This window comes from Phodopus roborovskii, unplaced genomic scaffold (genome assembly GCF_943737965.1).
Source record: "Phodopus roborovskii unplaced genomic scaffold, PHOROB, whole genome shotgun sequence".
Classification (NCBI taxonomy): domain Eukaryota; kingdom Metazoa; phylum Chordata; class Mammalia; order Rodentia; family Cricetidae; genus Phodopus; species Phodopus roborovskii.
In genome coordinates this window covers 1,659,026-1,681,923 of record NW_026126409.1, presented here as the reverse complement: position 1 = coordinate 1,681,923, position 22,898 = coordinate 1,659,026, and the positions used below count along the sequence as shown (strand labels likewise).

The 22,898-nt window shown below is 38.4% G+C and overlaps 1 protein-coding gene across 2 annotated transcripts in view; it reads right to left on the bottom strand.

The window, feature by feature from the left end:
* The window catches only part of Psd3 (pleckstrin and Sec7 domain containing 3), a 358,240-nt gene that overhangs the window by 40,262 nt on the left and 295,080 nt on the right, over window positions 1–22,898 (bottom strand). For both annotated transcript variants that reach the window (XM_051181930.1, XM_051181929.1), the window contains one exon: window positions 16,772–16,842. In XM_051181930.1, the coding sequence (XP_051037887.1) occupies window positions 16,772–16,842 (71 nt within the window). The remainder of the gene's footprint in view (window positions 1–16,771; window positions 16,843–22,898) is intronic.

Here is a 22,898-nt window from a genome sequence, read left to right as displayed (position 1 = left end):
CAAACCATTTCAAACTCAAGATTGTTTGCTGTGGAAACTAAATGTAAAACCAAGAGAATGATAAATCCAATCAAGACATTTTCTATAAGGAAAGAAAATGCTCCATGACATCCAATTATGACCCATTTTATCCAACAAATGAAGGTGAAAATGATGCCCCAAGACATGCTACTCTCCCGTATTCCCTGCAATCTGTGCTGCTTTGTCTGGTATGACTCATTACAGCACTCTGCTGTCCTAATAAGCAGTGAGAGTGTGATTTCACAAAATTCATATGTCACATTCATTTAAGGCATAAAAGAGTTCTTTCCCCTACAATGTTTGTTAGGTAAAGCTTTTATGAAGCCAAATCACAAATTATTGCATCAAGTTGAAATTATTCTATTCTCAGGTACTATAAAGTACAATCTGGAAAGTGACAAAACTCATCAACATTAATGAAGAGTATGCTTCTTATTATTGTTTACTTAATACCTTATCAAATAGTTATAATGGATGCATGCAATTTAAAAAACTGGCAAGTGGAAATATTCTTGATGGCCACTAAGAAAAACGAAAGGAGAGCTGAGGACATACTCCCCCACCCCCATTTAATGCTATGGGGCTCTAAACAGAAATATGTAGCTAATGCAGGTATGACACAACATGCCTGAAGTGTTTGCTGCCATCCCTCCCTCAGGGCACTTGATACAGTATTAGTCTGGGCAGATCTATGTTACAGTAAGAGAGAAATGCTTGGTTTCAAAATTAACAAAAATACTAACAGCTCGTGCACAGTGGGTCTTTAAGTTGTCAATGCTTGGTTCTCACATGGTAATAAATATCTTTTAAAAAGTCTAACATTTTCTGTTATTTTTCTGAAAGTACCCAGTTTTGCCTTTTTTATTTTTTAACACAGCAAGAGAAAGCATGACTGTCTATGAATCTGGGCAGGAGGAACATTAACAAGTCAACTGCAAACATGTTTTGACCTATCACTAAACTAAGTATACATGTGAAAGTCACTCACAAATTTAAAGTGTAAAGGAGACTTGACTCTTATTTAACCTAATTTTTCATACACAGTGTTACAAAAGAAAAAAAATGCCCTATATTTCCATAGAAAGGAAAATTGAGAGAACAAGCCAAGGAAAGCAAAAAAGATGTAAAGTTTTCCTATGTGTTTGTTTAACTGGGTACACAGTGTCTATTTTCTACATGATAATAATGTGGCAGTCCTGACCTCAGAGGATGTCATTATTTGTTGGCACTGACACCTGCTTAGTCCACTGGCAGGGGCACTAACACACACAGGGAACTTGAGGTGCTGGTTTCCAGGAAGACCTTGGGCTTTAGTGAGGCACAAGAAAATTTCCAGGATAAAACTTGACAAATGAGTCAGATTTAATGAGTGTGAAGTTATTTGTAAAGAGAGTGAGAACAACTACCCTTGGGAAAAGATTACAGCATTCTGGGAAAACAAGCAAAAACAAGCAAATGAACAACACCAAAACACTAAATGTTTTTACGTGAAACTAAAATTTTCTCACTATTTACTTTTCTAATCAGTACAAGGTCAGGATGATGGGAGACCAATTATGCTTTAATTCAGTATCAGACTGAATGCAAGATCTACTTGTATTATTACTACAGTGTTGTCAGGGTTGACCATTGCTCCTAGCACTTTGAGTTCAAATCCCATGACAACAAACCAGTAGGTAATTCACTGTGTTCCCCTCTGTATCTTACATGATTAGCAAAGGTGCAGTAATATTTACTAAAAGTAAGGGAGGAATAGAGGAAATGAGATAGTAAAAGAAAAGTAAATAGGGGAAAAGGAAGGAGGGAGATAAAGACACATGTGAAGGAAAGGGGGAAACTATCTCATATGCACAAAGGAACCAGGGAGCCTGCCATGATCAGGACTAACCTTCTGCTTGTCCAGGAGGGAAGGGGCCACACGCCACTAAATGAAACAGGCCAGTTTCTGCTGGATGGGCATCGAACTGGAACTAGGTCTTCAGCAGAATCCCCTAGAGCACAGCCTAAATGTTTAAAACAGGAGTGCTTCTAGCTGTAGTATCTTATTATGAATTTATTTAAAAACAGTGATTATACTCTGTATCACTCACACAATAGATGATACATTTATCTACTGGGCTGGCTCATTAACCTAAATTAGGATGCATGCAAACTTGGGTGTGATCAGTCTTTGAGAACAAGCACTAGGCTCCAAAGCCCACTTCCCTGCTTCTTTAAAAAGTATCAGCAACTGTAGAATGAAAAGGGTGTGCAGTCTTTTCAGAGCATGAAAGGTCACGAAGTCAGCACTTTCACAAAAGGAAATAAAATGCCCTGAGTGTACAGGGTTAGTGAAGAACCATGGGAGGCCTGGCTGGGATCAGCCTGCCCTGGTTCAGTACATGTGCTCTGAGAATCTTCTGGGAGATCTAGGCTCTCGAGGTCTGGGCTCTTCAGTGTCTTCTTCCTGCCTGTCCAGGATCACTCCTGATCCTAACCATGATATGTATGTATGTATGTATATGCCCTTTCCAAATGGACTTTTATAAAACCCTAGACATAGCTGCAAGATAATTCTCTTCCAGTTGCACAAAGGATGAAGAAAGATTTGGCATGAAGCACAGAGAGCTCCCAGTGTGGCAATATTTCCAGACTATGACTGGTTCCCAGACTCCAAGATGGTTTTCAATGTGAAGTATCTTATGAGTCCCAATTCTGGTGTTGTATCACAGATGTTGTACCCTGGAGGATTCCAGAAATTATAATCTTTTATCCATCCAAATACATTCGATATAGCTGCACCACTGAGCTATGACCACAGCCCTTATCTTATTTGTGTATCTTACCTCGTGTTTTTCATAAGATGATTTTTAGAGTTCACTAGCCACTCACTGCCTAAGATTGGTCTTTTCACCTCCACCATCAGCCCAAGCTCTGTGAGTAGATAGTATGCTCATCTTCTGCCTAATCTCCAGTATGACTCTTTGTGAATGATTCTGACATCATTATTTGGGTACTCTGTAGATTAAGTTTTTGCATGAAAAGTCCAAGGCCATTGGAAGGGGACCAGAGAGAAGAAAAGCTAATGGTGGGGAAAAAAAAATATAAGGTGGAAACATTCCACAAGACCTCTGTCAAAGGAAAGTCGGGAAAGATGAGGACTTACTCTAGAAAGAAATCAATGACAGGAAAGATGCAGAGATTCAGTAGAAATGAAGCCAACATTAGAGATTTGCCATTTGCAAAAGTCACAGAGAGAGAGAGCACCAGAAGAGGATATATGAAATTGTCAGTATACTCCCTGCCTGTGCCCACAACTTTTCTCTAATCTGGTACCACCCTCACTCTACCAAAATTTCTTTTTATCAGTAATTTTCTGGTTGCTGAATTCATGTGACACAATCTAATTCCTGATTCTGGCATCTTTTGATGTCAGTGACACCATTTTGTCTTAGCTTTCAGTTCTTAATTCTCAGGCCGCTTCACTCAGGTTCCTTTACAACATTTCCTCCAGTACATATGGTGTGTCTGTATACCCCTGGCACCTATCTTCTCATCTATAAAACTACAGTGACTTTTTTCCATTCCTATGCTTTGGATTGTCAATAATCTGCTGGTGACTCTGTAGACTATATTTTTAGGCAGCCTCTCAGTTCCAGATCTGAATATGTATAATTCCTACTGGACCAGGTATTTTGAATTTATTACCTTAGTTAGAACTTACCCACTAGACTCTTTCCTGTTAACATACCCTAGTTCACACTAATCTGCATATGGATGAGTCTGCTTCTGATCAGTTTTCCCACTGTGGCCAGGCTGATCTTTCTGAAATAGAAGAAGCCTGTCACTGCCCATGTCCAACAGTCCACATTAGCTCCACTCTGCACTCAGTCTCCATTCTTTACCATGGCTTTCTAGGCCTTTGAAACCTGTTCTGAACGCTTTTTATACTCCACTGCTCCTGAAGATCCCCAAATGTGCTATGGTTTCACATCTCAGCAACCACATAAGCTTGTCCTTGTCGGAATCCCTATATGATATTTTAATTTTTCACTTGTCATTTTAATATAGACTTAGATATCACTTTCCTTGACATTTCTTCCATGATTTCCCTTCTCTTCTTAGTGCTTAGTCATACATACTTCTACATGTTTAGTAGCCCATTCCTTCCCTTGGTGCCTTTGTAGAGCCAAATTATTCTTTTTGTTCTCAATCTTCTCAAACAGAATAGTGAACTCTCCTTTAGGGGCTATAATGCATAACAATCATGTCTATTGTTTATAACATTCTAAAGGCCCAGCCGGATCTTAATCTTAAAGACAGAAATTGTTATGATCTCAAATCTTAGCAACATTATTGTCTTATATATTAAAATGGTGGTGTGTTGGTTAAAGCTCAACTTAATGAATACTTTAGCTATATTGAAGTGTCAGTCTTGGAATTAGAATGTTTATGGTTGACATTTAAAAACCTATTGTTGGAATGTTGAAGCATGTATGTCATGGTGCATATGCATTGTCAGAGGACACGTTTTTGAAGCCAGTTCTTTCTTTCCACCTTTATGAAAGTTCCATGGATCAAACTCAGGTTACTCTTTCAAGGGATATTTTCCTGGGGCGGGGGTAGAAAGCTGAGGGGAGACCTGCTAGGGGCCCACTCTCAATGAACAAAGTTCTGCTGTTAGTGTCTGACAACCTGCTGTACCATATGACCATGTTAAGGAGCCAGTGACACAGAGGTCAGGTTACAACCATGACAGATGTGAGAAACTAACTCCTCAGTTTCCTGGAGGACTGCCTTTTTGGGAATCCTACTTGACTGAGATGAAGCAAGGACAGCAGCTGGGTAAATGAACACTGAGGACTGAGAGTTCTCTCCCAGTGTTTCAACAGAGAGCTCAGTTTTGCTGATGACTGAGGGCTTCTGTTTGGCTTTTATGAAGAAAGAATCTTTTACTATTCCATCTTAATGAAAGCACAAATTGCATTTTCTTACAATAAAAATCATTAGCGGCTATTTCATAGTTGAAAAATCTTGATGAAAGGCTTAAAATCATCCCAGAGTAATTGGAAATAGACTGCTGCTCCAAGGGCAAAAGGGTTCTGTGCATGTCCATTAGTGGCTAGCTATTATGTGCCTTTAGAAGATACAATTGATTCAAAGAATCAAGTAAACATAAGCCTTGTTGCCTTCTGTCTTTAGCAATACTGGCCAGTATACTGGCAGCCATCTTGGACTGGGATGCAGTTATGAAATAATACCTGACCACATGAGCACTCAAGAGGGAAGACCCTTTGGACAAAAGTCAACAAATATGGATTGAAAGTTTAGCAGACTAGTGATGTTCAGGACAGATGCTAAACCTAAAGTCTTTGTATCACCACACCTACCACAGGCCCACTCGCACAGTGAGCTGATTTGGTGCTAAGATAAATTAATCTGAATTTGTTCTAGAGAAATGGTGGCCCTTTTCTCATTATTATGCAACCCCCCCCAAAAAAAGGAGCTCCTTGCCTTCTGATGGAATTCTATCATAATAAACAGTGTGTGCTGAAAATATGAATCATAGATACGCAATTCACTTGACCTACCAATCATCAAATCCCAGTGTAGTACACAATACACAATACACCCAAGCACCAATTTACCCTCCTGTTGATGATGGGAGCTGCAGCAAGTACTGATAGGTTTATACTACTAGTTATTAATTCTGCACGATTAGAGAGTGAAAAAACAAGAAGGGGGTACAAGACATTCTTACAAACCAAGGACCAAATGTGGAAGACAAGTCGCTGAAAGAACTGAGGGGTATGACTACTTTTCTCAGCTATACTTAAACTGTCAGAATAATACTGTCATTCCAAGAGCAAGATGGAGGAGCAATGTGACACTTCGTGAACCCAACAGAGGTCCCTTGGGAAGAGCAGCCTGGAAGGAAAGATGATGTCATCTAAATCCTTTGAATACTGAAGTGCTGGTGGGAGTGCTAGTCTCACTTGAAATTCCTTCAGGAAGGAAGCAGTTTCTTGTGTACACAAGACAGACTGATATTCTCTCTTTAGGCTTCATGACACAGTTGTTATATGAAACACATTTTTCATCTGCATTCCTTGGCTTGCTATTCTCCATTCATCCTATAGTATAAAAATGCAGGTATTACTGACCATTGTTGAACATGAGACATTTCTCAAATTATTGCTTTCCCCTCTGGCAAGGATGCTCTGTGTTATAACTGTCAGCTATGTGTTTGAGATATTCCTTGATCTTTAAGAACACTCTTGGTGACCCTCTGTAATTCTTGCCATTTGCTCTTGTTGTCTCACTGTCAAAAGATCTTAAGTGTGTATGATCCTACATTTCCCTTCTCCTAAAGCATACTTGATATTTGCTATCTCTATATAGTTTTGTGTTAAGCCTACATCTTTTTTTTTTTTTTTAGACTAAAAGGGGAATTGGGTTGAGATAGCCACCCCACCCATACCTGTTGCATTGACCATGTCCATTGGGACATGGGCACAGGTGCTGATGTATTGGGGGAAGCTAGGTCTGGGGTTCCAGACCCAGCTTGCTGTCTTACTTCATGGTCAGTTTACAGAGAGCATCCGGGTGGCATCCTTGGAGCAGGAACCCATGGCAGCAGTCATCTGTTTCAGGTGTAATTGATTTCTTCCTGAATAAATATCATTCAACCTATACTTTGTTCCAGTGCATCTTATTTCCCACACATTAGCTCTCTTCAGTGAAAAGTTTTTCAGTGCCTCTATTACTTTCTTCTTCTGTTTTGGTGAATGCTCACTTTACTTACCATTCCCCTATTTAATGATCCTTATGCAAGCAGGACTATGTCCTAGCAACCCTTTGGAAGCCTGGAAATTTTCATAGTATTGGACATGTGACAAGTTCCCCACAGTTTGGGGAAGATATAAAAAAAAAGTATATGAAGCCCAAATCACATTGTGACTACACAATTTACATTCCCTCTAGCATCTGCTACTGTGTTCTGGTAGATCAGGAGGATTAGGGGTTATCAGCAGGTGGACACTGATAGCCCTCTGGAGGACACATTAGCAGTATGGAACCTCAATTCCAAGGCTGTTTGTTTACTGCCCTTTTTGTGGGTAGCTCAGTATCCCAGAAACCAATCTGAAGCATAATCAGGCAGACAGACCCATAAACAACCCAGATCTGCCAATATGCTTTCAATGACTAGATGCTCTAATCTCTAGGATTTATGTGCAGTTACTGAGAATAGGTATTGCTCATTACCAGTTGAAGTTTCAAATATTTAATTTTTTAGACTTTATTTTCAAAGTAATTTAAACAATAATAAAAGGAAAGTAGAGCTTGATTATAAAAGATGGCTGCTTTCTCTTTCCTTCCTCCAAACCCTTCCACACATACCTCCCTGCTCTCTTTCAAATTCACATTCTCTGTTCACCAATTGCTTTTGCATGAATATATGGATATATGTATATATTCCTAAGTATAATGCCACATGTATATTTTGCACTGGACAACCAATAGGTGTGCTCTAGGGAGAAACATAATAAAATTAAAAACTCAAAATAAAACAAACAAGTAAGCTGGGCAGTGGTGGCATGCACCTTTAGTCCCAGCACTTGAGAGGCAGAGACAGACGGATCTCAGTGAGTTTGAGGGCAGACTGGTCTACAGAGCTAGTTAGGGCTTATACAGCAAAACCCTGTCTTGAAAAACAAAAGTATAAAAAGGTCATTAAAGACTGGTTACTCTTTTGATAGCTTGTTTATTCTCATTTTAAGCAGGTGTTTTTCAGCCATGCTGGCATTCTTACTGAGTTACTGATTTACACAAATGCATATTTACACATGCACACACACATATACATATATGGTTGGTGCTAGTCTTTTCTCTTTATTGAAGGAATTTTACACAACTGTCTCCAGATGCAATCTGATGCACTCCATACATCAGGAGAAACAATTCTATTTGGAAAAACTGATGCTGAAAGTGCACCGTGTACAAAGCTGTTCCCCTCAGTGACACTTAGCCTCTTCAATTCTCTATCTGGGTGACTCAAAGCGTGGCCAAAACGCTTCTTAGGGAGAAGACAATGGGCTAGAAAAAGTGACTTTGAAACAGCATTTTTTTCTTTTTCTCTTTCTTTCTTCTTTCTTTTTTTTTTTTTTACATTACTCCATAAAATGCTGAGTGCAAGAGTATTTCCCCTGCCTAGGCTTACCAGGAGATGGAGGGGGTGGGAATCCTGTGGTTAGGTATTCAAAGGAGAGGAACTTAGTCAAAGACAGAGATGTTAGAGGAAACAAAAAAGTGAACCAGGAGATGGCTTTATGCAGTAGAAACAGCTGTGATATGCGGGATTTAATTTCAAAGCTTTGCTCCCTATAGAGACAAAACCATCTGAAAGGACCAGTATGGGCTCAGCATGCACATATGCTAATTTAGTAAGGCCACAAAAGAGGGCATAAATTAGAGGCTTTAACAACTCTACAGGGAAATAAAGAACAATTTAAGACAATTGGCCAAGTAAGACATGGATAATCTGAATATCATCAACTATCTTCATGTATCTGGGTTACAAAGGAAGGCTAGATTCATAGAAGAATAATTATTTTAATCTTATAGATATAGTACTATAACATTTAAAATGTTTAACATACCAATGAATTAAATATTTCTATCTCCCTTCTGAAGAGCTCATCATCTCTAGGTACTGAGTGCATATGCCATCACACAGATCTGACTCAGTCCTGCAGATGATCAATCAAAGGGAAGGCCATTTCCCAGAGAAACTCGTGTGTAAATTGTGGAAATTTGTACATGAAAAATGAACAAGGCCCCTTTCTCAGAATAAGCATAGACCCTAATAACGGGCTGAGAAAAGGCTGCTGTGAGACAGATACTGTTACAAAACTGTTGTAGACAGTAAAAACTGGTATAACCTTCACATGTATAATTTAAAAATGTTTCTACTCTGTGATTCATGGCAGTCCCAGGAATCCAGTTTTTAAGGAAATAATACATATACATGTGTTGGCCAGTTTTATGCCATCTGAGAGGAGGGAATCTCAATTGAGAAAATTGAGATCAGGTTGTAGGCACGTCTTTAGCACATTTCCTTTCTTTTCTTTATTAGTTTCTCAAATATTACAGCCTGACTACAGTTTCCCCTCCCCTCACTACCTGCCCCCAGATACTTCTCCTGTCCCCCAGAACATTCCTCCTCAGAAAAGAAGAGGCTTCTCAGGGTTATCAAACCAAACAAAGCATAGCAAGTTAAACAACACTGGACAAGGCTACCAAGTAGGGGTTAAAGAATCCCAAGAGCAGGAAAAAGAGTCAGAGACACCCCCACTCTCACTGTTAGGAGTTCCATAAGGGTACCAAATCAACAACCATAACATATAAGCAGAAGACCCAGCTCTGACCTGATCAGTCTCTGTGACCCTATTAGCTCTATTTAGTTGATTCTGTGGGCTCTCTTCTTGTAGCACATTTTCATATTAGTGATTGAGGTAGGAGGAGCCAGCTCATTGTGGGTGGTGTCACTCCTGGGCTGGTTTGTGCTCAGATTGCTATAACAGACTAAGCAAGCCTTGGAGAGAAAGCCAGTAAACAGCACTCCACTGTGGCATCTGACTCAGCTCCAGCCCTTCTTGACTTCCTGCCTTAACTTTCCCATGTGATTGACTATTACCAGGTTTATTTATAAACCCTTTCGTCTCCAAGTTGCTTTTGGTAATGGTGTTTCATCACAGCAATAGAAACCCTAACCAAGACAGTACCATTATTTTTAATTATTAAAAAGTAAAAAGGATATGTCTGAAAAACTGAAAAAGGTTATATTATAGAACATTGTTTAACTGAAAATATTAAAACAAATTCTTTAATAAACCCTAAATGGGGAAGGAGATGTAATGGCATTCTATGGCAGTCACTAGATTTTTTTTTTTTTAATCTATTTCTGATAGAATTTAATGAGGAAGTGTGTATGAGAACATGTAGAGTAAAAAGGTCAAGATGCCAAAAGTATGTTATGACTCCAAATGGATTCTAAAAAACTGTCGCTGAGAACAATGTCATCAAAACAGCAGAACAGGGAGTCCCAGCTTATGCTTGTATACAAACACTAATTTTTTTTTTCACAGTGGCCTATTGTCTTAGTTAGGGCTTCTATTGCTGCAATGAGACAGCATCAAAGCAACTTGAGTCTATTCATCTTATGCTCCCACATCATTAAAGGATGTAAGGGTAGGAACCTGAAGGCAGTTGATGCAGAAGCCATGGTAGGGGATCCTGTTCACTGGCTTGCTCAACCTGCTTTCTTATAGACCATAGGACCACCAGCTGGGAGATGGCACCACCTATTGGCTGGGCCCTCCCCCCACAGATTATGAATTAAGAAAATGCCATACAGGCTAGCCTATAGCCCCATTCTATGGAGACATTTTCTCAGTTGAGGTTCCCTCCTCTCTAATGACTCTAGCTTGTGCCAAGTTGACATAAAACTAGCTAGCACACATGTAGAACCAAGTATCTATTAACAGAATACTGGAATTCAGCTATAAGCATGCAGTACCATCAGGAGAGCACAGAACTGAGAAATCCACACTGTGACAGGTTAAGAAGGATGATTTCACTTTACCCACACCAGCCCCTTCCTCAAGCTGCTGCAGAAGGGAATACTTTGGCTGGGAGATTCCCCTCTTGCTCTGTTTTTCCTTCTCCCTCTCTCTCCCCCAACTCTGGAGAAATCAAAGTGTAAAGCAAGCATTCAGTGTTCTAGCTTTTCAGAAGACTAATCAAGTAATGAATTTCTTTTGGCTCCCTACTAACAGGATGGAATTGACATGCTGTGGATGCCTGGGGACTGCTTAGAACAAAAGAAAGTAGTGGGTGGCTTGCTAGAGCCAGCACAGCTTGATACAATCAGAAGAAAAACACACAACCTTAAAGTTTCTCTCCAGGGAGGGAAAAGGGGAGGAGAGCATGGGCCAGAATTCTAGATTTCCAAGGATGATCTGGGGGACTCACCCTTTGCCTTGGCTCACTCACAGCATTGGTAGAATTGATAGCTTGGGGGCTGCAGAGAACAAAGAAGAGAGGCAAGAGCTTGTTGCATAGAACATATCTGTGCAGGGAGAACTGTATAGCTCAAGATTTCTCTCTTGGGAGAGATGTGGAGGAAAAGAATATGCATTCAAGTGTTCTGGCTATCCTTAGGACTGTCAGAGAAAATAGTATCTACTGGTGAATTGGAATAAATTGAATGTGCAGTAGTTGTTCAGAATAAGGAAAAGCTGGGTGGCTTGCATCTGTAGAGCCAGTTAACTTGGAGTTATGAAAACAGGTACAAGAGGGTGGAAGGGCAAGACAAGAGGTGTCTGTAAGGGACACTAGCAATCCTCTATACTTGAGAAATTGCACACACAGGCACAAAGCAATGACACCTTCTTAAAGAGAATCTCTAACCAATTCTTAAAATGAAATATTTAGCTGAGGGGTTCAACAATAACCATGCTCAGGAAGAAAAAGTTGTTGGAATTGTTCCACTCGGGATTAAGAAGAGAAGAACAATGAAAATCATTAGGAAAGCTTTAGTGGCTATTGGGACACCAATATATGCATTATGGAAGTATAAGAAAGAAAGAAAAAATAAATAAAAAGGAAGCAGGCAGATATTTTAAAAGAAATAATGACAAAAACTTTTCAAATACAGGGACGGAAATAGACAGATATGGCTCGGCATGATGGATGCAAAGAAATCACAGCAAGACTCACAATGTTATGAAAAGTCAAAGAAAATAACAGTAGAGAAAAATGACTTGTCATATACCTCAGAATGCCCATAAGACTATCAGAGACTTCGTAGCAGAAATAATTCAGAGAGGCAGTGAGATTTTATATACTGAGACCATAAAAAAATAAACAAGCAAAAACCCCCAAAAAACTCTACAGAAGAATTGTATTTGGCAAAAGCATCCTTAAAAACTGAAGGGTATTTTCACAACATCAGTGGTACTATAGTATTATTACAGCAATAATCAACAGATTATGTTTCTCAATCAAAAAAAAAAAAAAAAAAAAGAAAGAAAGAAAGAAAAGAAAAAAAAGGGGGGAAATGGCTAAACGGACTTAACAACAACAACAAAATTTAACCAAATGCTATCAGTATCAGGAAGAACCTTCCTTTAGATTTAGAAGCAGATGGCCTTAAAGTGAAATCAAATCATGGAAAAGATAATCCATGTAAGTAGTGGTCAGAAAAGAAGTGGCTCCACTTATACCAGCAAAATAACTTCAAATAAAAATCGCTAAGGGAGTAAATGTGGAACCAAAATATAATGATAATAAAGTCAATTCACTAGGATGATAAATAAATCTCTCCTTGTCCTTTCCATCTCCTTCCAACAGTAGATCTCCCAAACTGATGGATCAAACATTGACAGAAGTGAAGAAAAAAATAGCAAACAATAGATTTCCACGTTCTACTTCAATAACAGAGAGAAGAAATGCAGGTAGAAAACTGAGAAGGAAATAGAAGGAGGACTAAAAGCATGCTATAGGTGAAATATTTAGACATGTCCAGAACATCAGACACAACGTTCTTATGTGCACATGTAACATTCTCTCCACCATGGAGCACATGTTACAGTCCTCACAGACTTAAGACAAGTGAAATAATTTTACTTGAATCTTACAACAGCAATGCTATAGAAATAGCAGAAGAAAATATGCAGAAACTGGACATAATCTTCCATACTGTTTGAACCAATGTGTTGAAGAAATCAAGAGGAAAAAAAGGAAATTATCTTGAGACAAATGAAAATAGATACAGCTTAATCAAAAGTTAGGGAATGCATCAAAAGTAGTTCCAGTAAGAGTTTGTGGCACTGAACATCTACAGTGAAAAGGAAGGCAACATTAAATTTCTTAATTTTATGCCTAAACAGACTATTAAAGGAGGAAGACAGATGACATTCCATATCTTAATATTCAAGAAGATAATGGGAGAAAGAATAGAAAATAAATGGAAAGAAATAGTAGACTCTAAGAAGCATTTTCCCCAAACAAAATTGGTCAATATTTAGTTAAAATAATAAAGAAGGCACCCAAACAATAAAATCATGGGTGAAGTAACTGCACTTGATGACATTGAAACTAAGAAGCTTCTAAAAAAGTATTATCATCAATTATGTAGCAACATACTGGATTATCTAAAAGGAATGGACAAATCACTAGAATCTTCCTGGGTTAATGATGGAAAATAGAACATTTTAACATATCTATAACTAGTAAGAAGATAAACTCAATAATGGGAAAAACAAATGCACAAAATCTTGTAACAAATAAGAGCCTGGTAAAGATGGCTCCAGCAGTGAATTAATCCCACCAAGGAGTTGAATAATTAATGCCAATACTCCTTAGACACTTCCAAAGCTCTGAAGAAGGAACATATACAAACTCATCTTAAGGACCAGCACCACCATGATACACAGATACACACACATGTATGAGAAAAGAAAATTACTAGTCAATATTCCTGATGAATGAACATAGATGCAAAATCCTATCCATAAACATAGCAAGCTGAATTCAATGGTACATTAATATAATCAAGACCCAAACTATTAGTATTTATCAGTAAGGACAAAGCACAATTTAGCACACAGAGTTTACATTCATATTTACATGTCTTAACAAATCCTTAAAATGTACTTAATAAAATTCAATATGCTTTATCAATATCATAATGAAGTTATTTAAAAATCTATGGATAGCTTGATATGCTTATGCATGTAAAAAAAAATCTAAAACCTACCCAAGACCCATTAGAAATGATAAAATGAGCAATGTTGCATAATATAAATTAACACACAGAAGCAGTTGCATTTCTATACACTAAGAGAAAACAACCTGAAGAGGAATTTATAATCCTATTTACAAAAGTGTCAGTAAACATAAAACCATTAGGGATAATCAAGCATAACAGAAGATTCATATATTGGAAACTGTATAGCATTGCTGAATGAAATGACACAGAAAATGGGTAGATAGGTCATGCTCAGGGCATATTTAATGTGGTTAAAATTTTTATATTATTCAAAGCAACTTACAGATTCCATAGAATCAATATCTTATTGACAATTTTTATATAAATTAACAATAAATTTTATATTCACAATGAACCCCAAGTGTTCAAGACACTCTAGAGAAAGAGGAGTGACTGTGAGAAGAATCACAATATTGACTTCAAAAGATGTACCAAAGCTCCAGTACAGTGCGGTCTGAAGGCAGAGTAAAGTGTGGGAGAATACGCCCAGGAAAGTCCCATAAATACAGGACCAAATCCTTCACAGTGATAAACCATGGAGAACAGAATGGCACTGGGAAATCTGTCCCTCCATACACATCTTGGAGCTAACAAAAACTAACTAGACAATTAAATATTAAATATCTAAGACTTCTAAACCTAAAAAGACAAACAGGAAAATCATGGTGATGATTTTGGATAGGTCACCACAAGTACAAACAGATAGACATCGAATTTGGTAACTACGTTACCAAACAACTAGACATTGAATAACCATCACCTTAGAAAATGGGTACTTAATACTCCAAATAACAAAGCAACGTCTATGACTCACTTGCAAAACAAACAAAAAGAAAGTTCTTGAATAGGATTTTTCTAAGGCTATATAAATGATCAATAGATATTTAAAAGGTACTCAACAGCACTATTATAAATGTTTTATAAATATAAAGAATATGTACATGTATATATATATATGTATTCATACACATTCTACATATATATTACATATACACTGATATGTATTATATATGTATATGTACATATAAAATATTCCTATTCATTTCTTGGCATACTTTCCTAAAACCCTTGGACTTGCCATGTTGCCAGTAATGTCTTGTGGGTGTTAAAATTTAAGAAGTTGTCAGAACTTGTACTATTCTGCCAGAGGTCAGATGGAAATTCCTAACACTTAGATCAGATGGCTCACAACTATCTATTACTCTAGCTCCAGTGCATTTGACACCCTCTTCTTGACTCCATGGACAACTACACACAAATCATATACAAGCACGTACGTATGTATGTATGTGTATATAATTAAAATATAAATGTTTACAAATAGTTTTTAAAATTTCAGAGGGTATATACCATATTATTCATTTTTTCATGTTTCTCTCACTAAAATCATCAAATACTGGTATTAATGTCTTTATTCTTCTCAGGCCTCATTCATCCCTGCCTCTTTATAGTAAAACCCTGCTGGCCTTTGATAAGTGCTGAAGAATTTCCAGTTAAGCATATAGTTTAATCTTCCCGTCTCCATCCACACAATTAGGGACTAGAAGCTCTGGAGGCTACCCTTCATGAAGATAGGAACCATAAACAGAGCTGTAGGTCTAGAACTGGAATAAAGACATCTGACAGAAAATGTACTCAAGAAACTTGGAATACATCTGAACTCTCAAGTGGAAACATTTCAGGACATAATAACATATGTGTATGTACAGGTGTGACTGAAAATAAGTTAAATAATATACTACAGGGATAATCAATCTATATAATAAGTATCTATGGAATTAGGCCTTGCCACAGGTCTTTTATCTAAGGTTTAGTTTATTATACTGCCTATGGAACAATTAGAACAGAGGCTATCCATTTCCTATCCATTTCCCTGATCATATGTATCCAAAAACTTGGTTTTTTTAACCAACACACAAGCACATATTTCGCGCGTGCATGTGCACAAGCACGCACGTGCACACACACAGATTCTAAACATCAATTTAACAGTTCTTTGGGTGTTTGTTATGGCTTTTCTGTATACTTTAGCATAAAAAGGATACATATTAATCAGTATTTCTTTCAGCTCTGTTGGGCATGATCAGGCTATCTCCTGTTCTAAGTTGTTCTAAGCTTTGGAACAGGAACTTTCATGCTAAGCCTACTCTAAGTGACTTCATATTACACAGTAGGAGTTTATCGCTTATATTTTGAATGAAAATGCTAACGAAGAATGACTCTATACCTTGTTGGTGTGATTAAAACCCACCACATGCCCAGCATAAACCACAAGACACAGACTAATGACTTGCTCATGCAAAGAAAATAATTACCACCTACTAATTTACTGAAGTATATCAGGAACACGTGCATATCAAAATCCTATCAGGAAGTTAGGCTTGTGAACCTGTCAAATACACCAGACCAAGGACAGATGGAAGTCCATTATCACCATCAGCTACAGAATTACTTTATTATGCAGTACCTGCATTATAGGATCTACAGGTGACAAGCTCCTAGTTCCTGTTTCAGGGACTGAACTCAGCAAGGTCTTGTGCCTGTGCTTGAATAAGCTTTTATTTGAACTACCTCCAACAACTTTAGCAGGTGCTGGGCCAATAATACCTCTCTACATGAGCCTGCACCCTGTGACTCTCAGTGTGTGTCAGTTCTCTACCTTTGCTTCAGTAGTCTCCTTAACTCTCTCAAAGCCATTTCTACATGTCACCGTGTGATCTGGGGTTTAGCTGTAATTAAGACTAGGAGAAAAAGGGCTCTGATTGCTCTGATAAGGGCCCTTATCAAGTAAAGTCAGGTTATATGCTGAGACAATGTAACTGATACAACTCACAGACTTCACTGAACTGTTATTGCAGGAAGACATGAATGTGCACCCATGTTTCCAACACAGTATCCTCACAGCAGTCAATTTTGGTTTTACTCACTGTACTTTACCTTTTGTAAGTAAAGAACTGTTCCCTTCAGGACAGCATAGAAGGTTTTCCATCCTCGCTTTCCTCTTGGAGCTAAGAAGGGGAAATGTAAAATTTAGTTGACAAAAATCAGCATTTTGGAATAATAATTTAATAGTTGAACATTTTTTTTCAATATTTTGGTTTGTTAGCTATCATCAGAATGAGAACTAATCATTTCTTTAAAGCTATTTGCTCTAAAACACTTTCCATGTATTGTTGTATTTCAACCTCACAGTAATCCTGCCGAGTAGGCATTATGGCATTCCTCTTTATAAATGTGAACACAGAAAACATCTTGCTCATGGTCATACAACTGCAAGCAAGAGAAGCTGGAAACAGAACCCTGGTAGCTCTACATTCTAGGACAGATGACTCCCAGAAAGACAGAAAAAAATAAAAATAAAAAACTCCTAGGAAAACAAAAATAAACTCAAGAGGAGGTGTCAAATGCTTGATCTGAAAAGACTACTCCCTTGGCCTTTCTCTAACAATGCTTCAATAAAAGCATAGCTCTGTGGTCAGTTCTATGGCAGTCTGTGTAGACATCTGATGCTACCTGATTGATATTGCCACAGAGCAATTGTCATTTGTTTCCTCCTCCTAAATGTCTCTTTCCCTAGATTTAGAATGACTTAAGAACAGACATTCTTAATCTTCAGAATTCATATATCTTTGTGTAGTATAAGCAGATTTAGGCACTATCTCAAAGATTCCTAAAATCAATTTATTCATGCCTTTATATTCCTTTTATTTTTCTAGAATATAAAACCGTTTCTCTCTATTCACTTAAGGAACTCAACAAATCACTCAAGTAAAATCACAGTTCAGACAAATGTTTATTACTTATTCTAATAAAATTGAACTATGTGACTACAAAATGTTATAACCTGAATGTTGATTTCTTCAAACAAAGGGGAAGGGACATTTACGCATATCCCTTTAGCATACATTTGGCTTTCTTTAATTTGGGAACCTGATTAATTTAGGAAATATTTACATACAAATCTCAGCTGAATTATCTGGACTCCTGGCTTGGGATCTAGGTAACTATCCACCTACAAAGTCCAAGTGACCCTGCCAGCACCACACTGAGATAGCCACCTGGCAAGAAAGACCTCAAAACATCCGCTCTGCAGGGTTCTAGGGGAAATAGAAAATACCATCCCTTCTGTTTCTCCTAGGTGAAGTCTGAAAGTATGTGCTGAAAATATATACAACCCCCCACCAAAAAATGTACATTACAATTTCCTGTGTTAAAGAAAAAGGTGGACTAACATGAAGGTGAATTTAGGAGGTAGTCATGGCACTTCAGCAGGTGATAAATTCTGATCCTGCCCACTGGAGACACATGTGCATAGGAGTGACCATGGGACTCAGAAGTAACATGAACAGTGTAGAATTGACCCCTCCCTGAAAATTCACACAATGCCCCAAGGACTTTAGCCCATACATTGAAATATGTAGGCAATTTGCATAACTTTTTATAAGCAAATCACTGGTCAGAAACAAAAAAGCCTGTTTCCTATGAGATGTTTATACAGTGTTGAAAAGCTTTCCCTAGGGCTGTAAGATTAGTGTATGAGATCTTGAGATAACTTCAGTGCAAAGATCTACAAATCAGTTTTCTACCATATAGTGGAAATATATCTGTAAAGCCAAGTAAAGTTCTTTAGCATTATCATGGTGTATCTATCAGAAAGAGATTGGGAAGAGCATCTCATGGGAAATATCAACCTAAACATGACCCCTAAGGACCAATGCCAATCACCTTTACTGTACTTGCTACTTTCCCATTTTAGTAGAAGTATAAGATGTAATTTGGTCTTTTACAGTTACAATTCTAGTCTTTTATAGTTAAAATTAATGTAGTCTTGTCAATGTTAGTCAAGTTGTTTCAGATTTAAATAAAGCAATTTGTAACATTCCCAACAAGCAAATGTTCAGCGACTACAGCCAGTTTGCAGTAAAGCTTCTCACCACAATGCTAAGAGTAAGGAACTATTATCACTTCCATTTACTCAGGGGACTGTGGGTGTAAAGGGGATTGGAAAAAGGAAGACCACGGTGCACAGGAACAGGCTGGGAGGCTCTCTGTAAGGGGTAGGTTTTTCCGCCCGCCACTGGTCTTGTACTGCCGCCACACCAGCCACAATTAACACACTAAGACTCTGTATTTGATATAATACTGTTGGCCAGGTACTAGTTTCTTATTGGCTAGCTCTGTCTTAATTATTAATCCATTTCCATGTATTTCCACGTGGCCTTATCTTACTGGAGAGCGGGGGCCGGCGGTTCTGTTCTCTCCCATCTCCCCATCCTGACCCTTCCTCCTTCCTCTTTCCTCCTTCTCTCCTCGTCTCTCCTATCTTTCTTTCCTATTGGCCAACAGTGCTTTATTCATTAACCAGTATGAGAAACATATACAGAATGACATCTATTAGCTCTCCCATTTCCACCCTCTACTGTCCCCATAGATGTGCTATTGAGACTGCATGTAGCAAGGCTCATCTTGTCAAATGCAATGGGCTGGGCACCAGAAATGAAGAGAACTGCTCTTCAGAACAACAACTGTGGGATGCATGAAGACTGACTGAAGTTCAAGGGCCATTGCATACATACAGTTGGGTGAAAACTGTCAGCTACAGTTACATAATACAATGGGATGGATATGGGAAAAGACTAATCCATAGGAACCTAAACATTTGAGTGAAAGTAGGGAGTCAGAAGGTTGGTATATAGAAATATTTGAATAAACATTCTACTCTCTAGGGTAAGAGAGTGTTTTATAAAACAACAAAAAGATACAATTTAATGCCAAGATCGTGCTTACATAGCAGTTCTTAGTTTTAATACTTCCAAGTCCCCCAAGAGTAGTTCAATTGAATTATTTCCTGTAAATATGAGGGCCTTGCAACGACTAATTCCAGGTATCTGCCTCCAACCTATAAAACAATAATATTCATTGGTTTAGTTTAGAATATTACTGAAACAGACATTATTTTTGCCATCTGTGATTATTCAGACATAACTCTATATTTGCTTTTTCATTTACTCATTACATCTTTCTAGGGCATCTTCAAGTGCTCCTTGAAGACTCAGTAATTCTCTTAGTAAAGCCAACTGACCCTTACCTATTTTGTTGGTAAAAGTGGTAGATTTGGCTACAATGAAGGATAGTCAAGAAATGATAAAATATTGCTAATACACTACCTAATACCTAACACTGCATTTTGTTTTCTCACTTTGACCTAAGCATTTTGTTCTTCTATTTTTTTGCTTTTGTTACTGGTTGTCAATTCTGAGATTTATATTTAGACTTGGTGCCTAGTAAGCCCCACACTGCCACTGAACTACATCCCTAGCCCTTCTAAGGGCTTCTTTCCCCTCTCATAATTTATTCCTCCTTCCCCTGTATATGTTCAACATGTATACATATGCCAAGATGCACACATGCTTGGAAGTAAACAAGTTGATAATAACTGTCTTCTCTACTTCAGTTTTTGTAATAAGGCCTCTCAGTGAAGCCAGGGCTATGGGATTGTTAAGCATGTCTGGACAGTGACCTTGAGGGATCTACCTACCTCTCCCATCTTAGAGCTAGAGATATAAATACATGTTACCTTGTTTGACCTTCCTTCTAAGGGTTTCTTAGCTGCTCCTTCATATTATCCATTTCTTTGTCCTATGATGATACCAGCTATGTGGTTCTAACACCAATACTCCAACCCCTCCTGTATCTCCAATCCAACGAAGCAAGGTGTGCCTGGTAAGCTCATATATCAGGACCTGGATAACATGTTATCCTGAACCTCAATGGATTTTCTTTTGTTACACATTCATCCATTTTACTTAAAAGGTGTTTAAAAATATTATATCTGAGATACCATCTTACTCCTGCCAGAATGGCTAAAATTAGGAACACCAATGATAACTTACGCTGGAGAGAATGTGGAGAAAGGGGAACTCTCCTACACTGCTGGCGAGAGTGCAAACTTGTACAGCCATTTTGGAGATCAGTATGGAGATTCCTCAGGAAAATGGGAATCAGTCTACCACAGGACTTGGCCATCCCCCTCTTAGGCATATACCCAAATGATGCACATCCATGCAACAAAGACATCTGCTCAACTATGTTCATAGCAGCATTATTTGTAATAGCAAGAACCTGGAAGCAACCTAGATGCCCCTCAACTGAAGAATGGATAAAGAAGTTATGGCACATTTACACAATAGAATACTACTCTGTGGGGAAAAAAAAAAAAAAACAATGGAATCTTGAAATTCGCAGGCAAATGGATGGATCTTGAAGAAACCATCCTGAATGAGGTAATCCAGTCACAAAAAAAGAGGAACATGGTATGTACTCACACATACATGGATTTTAGACATAGAGCAAAGGATCACCAGCCTATAATTCATACCACCAGAGAAACTAGGATACAAGGAGGATTCTAAGAGATTCATATAAAGTCCTTCACAGAAGAGGAAAAGAACAAGATCTCCTGAGCATATTGGGAGTAGGGGGTGGGCAGTGAGTGGAGAGGAGGCTAGAAGAAAGAGAAGGTGAGGAGAGGAAAGATTAGGAAGATTGAGTCAGGGGAGGAATAGACGAGAGAAAAATAAAAAGAGAGGGAGATATCATAAAATAGGTTTGAAGAGAAAACTGACTCTAGAGAAATGTCTAGAGACCTACAAGACTGACCCTAACTATTTGAGCAACAGTGGAAAGGCTATCATAAATGCCCTTCCCTGATAAAGAGATTGAAGACTAACTTATCCACCATCATAGAGCCCTCATCTAGTAGCTGATGGAAACAGAAGCAGACACCCACAGCTAAACACTGAGCCCAACTGGAATACAGATTCAGAGAGGGAGGACAAGACCAGGCTACAGAAACCCACAGACAACTGACCTGAACAATGAGGAGCTAATGGGCCCCCCCCAGACTGATAGCTGGGAAACCAGCAATGGACCGACTCAGACCCCCTGAATGTGGGTCTCAGTTAGAAGGCCTGGGCAGTCTAAGGGACCTCTGACAGTTGCACCAGGAAGTACCCATGGTGCAGGAAAGGACTTTGGGAGGTACATTCCCCATGGAGGGATACTCCCTTAGCCTAGAGGCAGGAGGGAGGGCCTAGTCCGTACTCCAAATGACCTGACATATTTAGCTGACTCCTCTAGGAAGGCATCACCCTACATGTGGAGTTGGGGGGGGGAGGGGGAAGAGGGTGGTAGGGGGTGGAAGAGAGGGAAGTATGGAGAGAGAACTGGGATCAATACATAAAATAAGAAAAATAAATAAATAAATAACATTTTCTCTATCCCTTTTAGAAGTTTTATAATGGAAGAGTTCACAATCTATAGGGTAGTGAAAAATAAGAGTTTCTAGTTCTTTCTTTTAAAAGACACTTACTTATGAACTTGTAACCTAAGAAGAATTTAGAGCAGAATATAGAAGTTATTGGGGATAAGGGTAGGGTGAGAGAAAACAGAACAAAGCAATCAGCTGGGAGGCATTATACTAGTATAGACAGGAGAAAAAGGCCAGAGAACCAAGGTTTGAAATAACTTACAATATAGAAATGGAGAAAGAGAGTGTAAGAGACTACCTGAATCCTGTTATGGCTACTGGGCTAGGCTTGTATTCATCTGTTATAATTGATCTACACAAACCTTTAATGCATACTAACATCTCTATAAGTAATGACTTGCGCAGTTCGGAAAAGTTAAGAAAGCTGTCTAGTAGGTTGTACACTTGAATATTACAGAGCTGTTTTGATGTGGCAATTCTGATGAAGAAACATGTTATGGACATCCCAGGGAGGGGGAGCTGGGAAGGAGGGGATTCAGGTACTTTCTTTAGACTCTGAAACCTGCACCTTTTAAATGCATCCCTCTTCACAGCTACAACCTTATAATAGAGGCATATCCTTGTGTCTGCTCTCCCCAACATTTCTAGAGAACAAGAGAAGAAAACATAAATAGAACAAACATTATGGTTATAGCAATAAGAGCAGCAACTAATGTTTAATGTGAACATAATGTGTAGAGACCATTCACGTATTCAACATGTATAAGCTAAAACATGAACTCTATAAGGAAGCCT